The sequence below is a fragment of the Ixodes scapularis genome, unplaced genomic scaffold (genome assembly GCF_016920785.2).
Source record: "Ixodes scapularis isolate PalLabHiFi unplaced genomic scaffold, ASM1692078v2 PGA_scaffold11__112_contigs__length_91849675, whole genome shotgun sequence".
NCBI lineage: Eukaryota > Metazoa > Arthropoda > Arachnida > Ixodida > Ixodidae > Ixodes > Ixodes scapularis.
Window position 1 is genome coordinate 73372483 of NW_024609837.1, and position 8998 is coordinate 73381480.

At 44.7% G+C, this 8998-nt stretch overlaps 1 protein-coding gene across 1 annotated transcript; it reads right to left on the reverse strand.

Moving 5' to 3' along the window:
* Positions 1 to 5947: 5947 nt before the first annotated feature.
* LOC120850251 lies at positions 5948 to 8747 on the reverse strand. Its single transcript, XM_040222702.2, has 2 exons — positions 6096 to 8747; positions 5948 to 6004 (listed from the first exon to the last, which is right to left on the reverse strand). Exons 1-2 carry the CDS (start codon positions 8745 to 8747, stop codon positions 5948 to 5950), a joined length of 2709 nt encoding a protein of 902 aa, XP_040078636.2.
* Positions 8748 to 8998: the final 251 nt, after the last annotated feature.

The following is an 8998-nucleotide window of genomic DNA, read 5'->3' on the forward strand; positions in this document are numbered from 1 at the left end:
ATTCTGGATTGCAAATTCATATCTCCATATCATAATGTGGTACGATGCGATAGATTTTCTATAGGTGGTGGTGTTGCGATATTTTATATTTTGTATTAACTTCTCTGTTTTTCCCAGTTTATATAACACAGAGTCTTTGTGATGTAAGGTGCGGCTTGATAAGTTTGTTTGTGGTTCGGTGCGGTTCATCGGGCTCCTGGTTCAAGCCTGCAGGCCATCATAGACATACATGAGTACATTCACAAATACAATCTGGAAAATTTCCATCTTTCCCTGACGGACGATTTTAATGCGCGCGATATAAACTGGGAAACGCTAGAGGCTGGTTGTCGAGATATGGCCATTTGTGATGCTGTAGTAGATATGGCTGTGTCATTCGACTTAGATCAGGTGGTCAAAACGTGCACCAGAGATAATTTTGGTCTTGTTCTTGTTTTTTTTTTTAACCCACAGTATTATGAACCTAGGTTATGACTGCGAGGTAGTTGAGGGAATTTCTGATCATAAAGCTGTCCTAGTTAGCCTCAACATTCGTATCAAGCATTCGAACCGCGAATTTTTTCACGTTCCTTAACTTCAACAGAGCTGACTATGCATCAATAATTGATGAACTTAGTTTTTATTCTGATGATTTTTTCGCCATAATTCTAGACGCTGATGTGAATGCGTTGCTTAGATTTTTTTACTTCCTTCTAGATAAATGCACAAAAAAATGTGTGCCTGTTACTAGAAACAAAAAGAACCCTGCGCACCCCTGAATTACGAGAGAGGTGCGACAAACGAAGAAGAGACATCGTTCATCGAAACATACCAATCAGTTGCTCATACCTCGTTTGAATATCTGAAAACAACCTCGAAGAAAAGATGTTAACAACTAAAGTCAATGATTTTAATGTAACTTTGTCTGAATTTGTGAAATCAAATACTTCCAAATTTTGGTGGTCAATTATTGCAAAATGTAACGTATCGCAGAGTTTTTCAATTCAAGGTGAATTTAAGATAGCGAACTGTTTTAATGATTATTTCGAATCTGTATTCAGATGTGATAACTGTATAATAATTTTGATTTTTTTTCTTTTATGGTATATACGCAGATTTATCTGATTTGATATTAGCATTTCTGGTGTTTTTAATTTACTAATAAAACTTGACTGTAAGAAAAAGCCCGGGCCATGATGAAATGCGCATTTATTTTCTTCGCCGATATTCGCTATAACTTCAAAACAGAAATTTGTCATTTTCAAAAAATGTATTTCTACTACAACTGTACCTTAGTAATGGAAGTCAGCTAAAATCATCCTCCTGTCCAAGTCAGGCAACAAGCAGGTGGTTAGAAACTACAGACCCATTTTGCTCACATCGTCTTCACGCAGACGTTTGAAACATATGGTTTATAAGCAGATATATGAGAACCTCGAGACTAATTCTATTCTTTGCCCACAACAGCATAGTTTTCGTCGTGGCTACTGCACGTCAACTCAACCTCTTGAATTCATTCACAACATAGCTTTGGCTTTAGATAAAAGAGGACAACTTTATGCTACCTTTCTAGATTATTCCAAGGCTTTCGATGAAATGCCACATCATAAGTTTCTTCAGAAAGTAGAAGCAATATTAAATAATACGATATTTATTATGTGCATTGAAGATTATCTAAAAAATAGGTCACAGTTTTTCTCATATAGGGATGTTCATTCTAGCAATGTCTCGGTTAGTTCCGGTGTCCGAGAGGGATCGGTTTTAGGACCTCGTTTGCTTTCGCTTTATATCAACGATGTCGCAAATGTTCTTCCAGGTAAAAATCGCCCCTATGCAGATGATTGTGTGTTGTACAACGAAATCATCTCAATAGGTGACCATGCGTTGCTAAGCGGCTCTTTTGTACACCATGATGTAGAAAACCCGAGACTGTGGTAAAAGCAGGGAAACTTGGTCGAAGAAGAAGGACAGGGGAATAGAACGTCTCAAACCCTGCTACAGCGTTCATTTCCTCAATGTCTTATATACCCGCAACCTAACCACCGACCACCGAAGTCACAAGGTCAACCTTTGTTATCTATACAGTCCTACCCACAGAGGTCTTCACCTGAACCGTAAATGGAGACCTCAATTTCAAACTGAAAGCTTAGGACCTTGAACAAAAGAAACACAACAAAACAAACACACGGACCCCCTTCCTTTCCAGCCGGAATCTGGAAAGGCTGTGCTTTATCTAAACGAGAACTGCTATGATTTCCAAATGAGACCCTGCCCGCAAAATGACTCATTGCACGACCAAAAAAAAAACTTTACATTTTAAGAATTTTTTCGAACTACTTCCGAGTTGCATCGAAGCATGGCTGATACAATTACCGCTGGATTTGATACGGACCGTCTCTCTTTTGAGCATCGTAGTGTTCTTGCGCTGTCTGTGAATAATGTCAGTTTGCGACCAATGTGCCGTACAATCGTTACACTCACTAATGTGTTTAGCAATCTCTGAATTGGGTGCGTTTATTTTTACATTTATTTTGTGCTCTACTAATCTATCATTTACCCACCTTGCCGTTTGTCCCACATACTTGAAACCGCATTCCAGAGGTATTTCAAAGACTTGCAATCAACTGACTTATCACGGTGCGCTTTCTGACACACTTTCTGACTCGTCTGAAACGGTGTCAAACGGTTCAGCTTAAAGTCGGACTTATTTTTTTTTTGCGCATGCTTTAAGGTTATGAGAAATTGCGTGAAAATACGAAATAACCGCACAATGCCTTTTTGCTTCTTTTTCTGGTCGTTGCTTAGCCTTTTGCTTTTGACTTTGACACCGTTTCAGACGTTTGACGTTTGACACCGTTTCATACGAGTCAGAGCTTGTGTCAGAAAGCGCACCGTGATAAGTCAGTTGATTGCAAGGAAGGGGTGGTCTATGAAATACCTCTAGAATGCGGTTTCAAGGATTTGGGACAAACGGCAAGGTGTGTAAATGATAGATTGGTAGAACACAAAACAAATGTAAAAAATAAACGCACCCAATTCAGAGATTGCTAAACACACCAGTGAATGTAACGATTGTACGGCACATTGGTCGCAAACTGACATTATTCACAGAGAGCGCAACAACACTAAGAGGCTCATAAGAGAGACGGTCCGTATCAAATCCAAAGGTAATTGTATCAGCCATGCCTCGATGCAACTCGGAAGGAGTTCCAAGAAGTTTCTTAAAATGTAAAGTTTCTTTTCTTTTTTTGGGGGGCCGTGCAATGAGTCATTTTGCGGGCAGGGATTTATTTGGAAGTCATAGCAGTTCTCGTTTAGATAAAGCACAGTTTTTCCAGACTCCGACTGGAAGGGAAGGGGGTCCGTGTGGTTGTTTTGTTGTGTTTGTTTTGTTCAAGGTCCTAAGCTTTCAGTTTGGAATTGAGGTCACCGTTTTCGGTTGAGGTGAAGACCAGTGTGAGTAGGACTGTATAAATAACAAAGGTTGACCTTCTGACGTCGGTGGTCACTGGTTAGGTTGTGGGTATATAAGACATTGAGGAAATAAACGCAGTAGCTGAGTTTGAGACGTTATTTTTCCTTGTCCTTCTTCGACCAAGTTTCCCTGCTTTTACCACAGTCTCGGGTTTTCTGCATCATGATCAACATCCACCAGCTCGCTTGCGCACTAACCGTTTTTTCATTGATAATTTCGGAAGCAGGCTTATTTCCTTTTTCCTTTGGATCCATAAGCTGCCCGCAACCAACTAAGTTACTTCTTCAAGCCTTCAGTGTGCTGGACAACCTGGGACGCCGTCTAGCCGAGCTGGAAGCGAAAGTCGCCTTCTTCGGCATTTGCTTGAGGAAACGCTACGTCGATCCGGTCCGGTTCAAGCATCTTTCATCTACGGGGCTAGGTTGGAGAGCCAAAAAGAGGATAATCAATGTCTACAGAGAAGGAACAGGCATAAGAATATAAGAGCTCTGCAGGGCCTGTGATCGCATCTGGACACTCCTCAGAGGCAAGGATTACAGGCACAACCAGTTGTGATGGGAATGGTTAAGGAAGGAACTCAGAATTCCGGAGCGGTGGTTGTGAGAAGAAAGATGTTATTTACAGAGTAAGGAATTAAAAATAAAAGTCAGATAGAGTAGGAAAACACAAGTTACGAGAGTCATCAAAATATGTACAAAGTTCAGTCCGCCGACTTCGCTTACGGCCCACACGATGTTATTGCCGAGAAGACGCCTCGTTGTCGTAACGTTTTGGTTCAGGAGCCTGGCAGGCTGGGTCGGCCCAGGCGTAGGGTTGCTGGCTGCAGCTTGGCTAACGGCGGCGGTCCACGGTGTGCAGGTTCAAAGTCCCGACCGGCCTGTTGGCGCCCGTCGGAATCTTCCTAGACTGCCGGGACCGCTGGTGTTGAGCCGGGTGCCGATGCTTAACCGCCTTTTTCGAGCGCCTCGAGCGTGTGTCCCGTTCACTCTCCTCGTGTTGTCCTCCTCTTCTTTTTTCTTATTCTCATTCCCTGATATGGTCTTGCAGTCTTCTTCATCTTTGGTTATTCATGTGTTGACAGCGTTCATCTGCGTTGTCTTCCTCGTCGTTTGTTCAGCCCATATCATCACATTCACCCCCCTTTTAAAGACAATTGTCTAAAAAAGATCGAACAACAGAAAGTAAAGACCAAAATGTTATACACTTTGGAAAAGGAAAAAACAAACAAACAATTGTTTCACCTAAATAGAAGCACTCGCAACTGTTTCAGGAATCTCATCCTTTACGGAAGCGTACTATAGTCGGCTCAAATAGTCAGCCCCAAAGTTCTGACTGCCCCGAATGTACATGACATGAAAATCGTATTCAGCTAGCAGCAGACTCCATCGCAGCACGCGACTGTTGAGTTGTTTGGCGGAGTGAATGTATTCTAAGGGTTGATGGTCGCTTTGAACCGTGAAGTGTTTTCCAAACAGAAAGAGGTGAAATTTCTGCACCGCCCATACAAGGGCGAGACACTCTCGCTCGATCGCTGAATATGCAACTTCTCGCGGCAACAACTGCCGGCTAGCATACGCAACGGGGTGCATCATCCGATCGTGCTCTTGCATTAGCACAGCACCCAAGCATCTTCCCGAAGCGTCTGTTCTCAGGATGAAAGCCCTCGAAAGATCCGGAGACTTCAAAATCGGTTTGTCGGAGAGGGATTTCTTTAGCTCCTCAAAAGCTTTGGCGTGTTTGTCTTCCCAGATGACTTTGATGGGTGCTTTTTTCTTTGTCAGTTCCGTCAGAGGGAGCGACGTCTCAGCGTAATGGGGAATAAATTCCCGGTAATATCCCGTTAGACCTAGGAACGATCTGACTTCCGTCTTTGTTTGCGGTCTCTTAGCGCCTTGAATTTTCTCCAAAGTCTCGGTTAACGGCTCAAACGTTCCTTGTCCTACTCGATGTCCGAGAAATGTTATCCGGGAGAAGCCGATCTCTGTCTTCTTTGGCTTGATGGTAAGTCCAGCTTGTTTTACCCTCGTTAAAAATTGTCTCAGGGTTTTCGCGTGTTCCTCCCAGCTGGCAGTTGCGATTAGTACATCATCAAAATAATGATGTGTGTTTGGTACTCCATCCAGGACTTCCCTCATTAAACGAGTGAATACAGCCGGGGCTGTTTTTATGCCGAAGGCATGAACTTGAAACGATATAACCCTGACATCGTTGAAAACGCAGTCGCGTCCTCCGATCCGTGTGCCATTGGCACTTGCCAGTAACCTTTCGCGAAATCAAATTTGGAAAAGTACTTCTTTGTGCTGACTTGAGCAAACATCATGTCGACTCGGGGTATCGGTTCGCAATCAGGTACGAGCACCTGATTTAGTTGTCGAAAATCGATGCATAATCGGGTCGTCTTGTCCTTCTTCTTCACTACCACTACGGGTGAGTTGTAGGGCGAGTCGCATTTCTCAATTATGCCGAGACTCAGTATGTCACCTATCTCGTTTTCTATTGCTTCTTGTAGCGCAAAGGCGAGTGGGTACTGTCGAACTTGAACTGGCACATCTGTTGTTAGTTTCAGCTGGCATTTTACGAGATTGGTTCGACCCGGAAGATCTGAGAATACTTCTTGGAACGACTCTAGCAATTCTTCCACCTCTGTGACCTGTTCTTCTGAGAGTTCTTCTGATTTCCGCACATCATTGTAGTCTTGCTGACGCCGAAGGCCGACATGGGGGACCTCCTGTTCTTCACCTTCCTCTTCTACTGCGAGGCCAGCCAAGACTTGTTCAGGAGCGCCCAGAACTTCTCTCTCCTCATACTTTTTGAGCATATTGACGTGAAATAATGTCGTCTTTCCTCCAAGGTCTATTACGTAATCCAGTTCATTCCTTCTCTCCACCACGCGGAATGGTCCCTTCCATTGCAGAATCAGTTTATTTTTGTCAGTTGGTAACAAGATCAGCACTGGATCTCCCTCTTGCAGTTCGCGTACACGACTCTTCTTGTCGTAATATCCCTTTTGCGTCTTCTGGGCTTTTCTTAGTTTTTCGTGGGCAACTTTGCACGTGTCTTCCAGCCTCTTCCGAAGATCGACCATGTACCCGTAGGTTGTTTTCGTCTCAGGGTCGATGTTCTCGTTAGTCCACAGTTCTTTTAAAACTGCCATGGGACCCCGAACATATCTCCCGTAAAGCAGATCAAACGGGGAGAACCCCAAACTACTTTGTGGGACTTCCCGATATGCGAAAAGCAACGGGGTCAGGTACCGATCCCAGCATCGTGGCTTTTCTTGGCACATCCTCCGAATCATTTGTTTTAATGTCCCATTCAGCCGCTCGACAAGTCCATTACCCATAGGATGGTAGGGCGTGGTAGTCAACTGTCTCAGCGATAACAGGCGACTGATCTCCTTCATCAAGCCTGACGTAAAGCAGGACCCCCGATCACTTTGGACTTCTTGGGGTAGGCCTACTCGTGAAAACATTTGAAGAAGGCCCTCTGCAACCTCTGTTGTCTCCATGCTCTTCAAGGCGACAGCATCTGGATATCTGGTGGCAAAATCAATCATCGTCAATATGTGTCTGTTGCCATTTTCTGAACTCGGCTTGATTGGTCCGATGATGTCTATGCCGACTCGTTGGAAGGGTGTCCCTATGATTGGCATGGTTCCAAGGGGTGCCCTGGCCACCAAGTGCTTGGGAACAGTCCTCTGGCAAATGTCACACGATTTTACAAATCGTTTTATTTCTGATGTTACTCCCGGCCAGTAGAATTCTTCTTGTACCCGATCAGTGGTTTTCTTTGTTCCCTGATGGCCGGCCATAATTCCTTCATGTGCCAATTTGAGCACGATCATTCGAAAGTCTTTTGGGACTACTAACTGCTCCCTATCCTTACGGGACGGTGTTCGATATCTCCTGTAGAGGATTCCGTCACGTAACACGAATTCCGATTCGTGTGCCTTTTCTGAAACGAACTTTCTCCCAATGGAAGCAAAGCACTTACTCACCGTTTCGTCGTTCTCCTGAGCCATCCTCAGCTTTCTGTTATCAACTTCTGTTGGCTCCACCGACATGACTGGTAACCCGGAAATGTTTTTGTTGCCTGGCGCCTTTCCTAGCGCCCCTGCGCAATCACTTACTTTCTCCAAGACCTTACAGTCTTTCTCTTCACGTTTCTCGCTCATCGGGAGTTCTTTAGTAGTTTCCCCTCCTACTGCCGTCTGATCAGTTTCGATTTCCCCTTCTCTCGCTTCAGACACTGTTTGTCCTTTGTCACAATCCCATTCTTCATCGGGATCATCGATCCTCCTCACTCCTTTAATATTTCCGAGTACCAAGTCGTATAACGGGTTATCCATACACTTCGCCACCAAACTGCCTGTGTAGTATGGTGATTTTACTTCAATCTCCGCCTCTGGTAAATATTTAATCGTCCTGTCCAGAAGCAAAACTGGACTGGAAAAGCCAGTTAGCTTGTTATCTGGAACCAGGCTTCTTTTCACAACAACTGTGTTGCAGCCGCTGTCTCTGAGGACCGTTACCGTTCGACCTCCCACTTCTGCTCTCACCACTGGCATATCATCTACTAGGAAACGTGGAGGTTTTCCAACTGCCATATTTACTACTGGGATTTTGTCCCCGTTTTTTAACAAGACATAAGCCTTTTCTGATTCGGTTTCGTCAGCGGTCGTTAACACACAGGAAGCCCGGGGAGCCTTGTCTTTTTCTCCGTCTGACTTCCAGTTACAAGCTTCTGCTTTGTGCCCAGCCTTTCTACACCTCCAACACGCAGAAGGACGCGGAGCCTTGGAACTCGTCCAGCAATCGGCTGCTCTATGACCAGGTTTTTTGCAGAGGTAGCATCGACTGGCTACCCTTATAGAATGCTGTGTTTTATTGCCTTCTTTCCCACAGCCTCCACTCTTGTGGTCCGAGTCATCTCTCAATTTAAAGAGGCTAGTCTGTCCCTGTGCTTCGAGAAAGTGGTCTGCGGTTGTCGCCAGATTCTCCAGGGACCTGCAGTTTCTTTCTTTTAGGAATATAGATAGCTTTGTGTTGCATCTCTTCAGGAACTGCTCTGAGACTATCAGGTCCCTTAACCCTTCATACGTCTTAGGGGTTTCTCCTGTCTCGATCCAACGGTCAAAGTATCCCAATAGTCGAGCCGCGAACTGTCTCCCTGTCTCCGCGTCTTCGGGTTTGCCATCCCTGAATTTCTCGCGGTACCCTTCGGTCGTATAGCGAAACCGCTGTAGCAAGCTTAGCTTGACTTTTGCGTAGTCTAAGGACTCCTCAGGAGTCATCCTGCCAACTACAGTCAGGGCCTCGCCGATGAGGCACAAGCTTAATGACAATGCCCATTTGGCAGGAGGCCAGTTTCGGCTGCTTGCAACTCTTTCAAAACGCTGGAGGTAAGCATCCAAGTCGTCTCGTTTTTCATTGAATGGTGGAATGAGTTTATGAGGGCTGCGACAATTGGCTTGCACTTCCTGATTTTCTGCCCCACTGGTACCCATCTCGTTCTCATTCCGATCTGAACTGGTACTATCTCGCA

Excerpts from the sequence above, each read along its gene's own strand:
- LOC120850251 (XM_040222702.2), bottom strand. The coding sequence starts at position 8,747 with ATGACTCCTGAGGAGTCCTTAGACTACGCAAAAGTCAAGCTAAGCTTG. Across the intron at positions 6,005-6,095 it reads CAGAAGAACAGGTCACAGAG|ATGTGCCAGTTCAAGTTCGA; the intron begins GTGGAAGAATTG and ends AACTAACAACAG.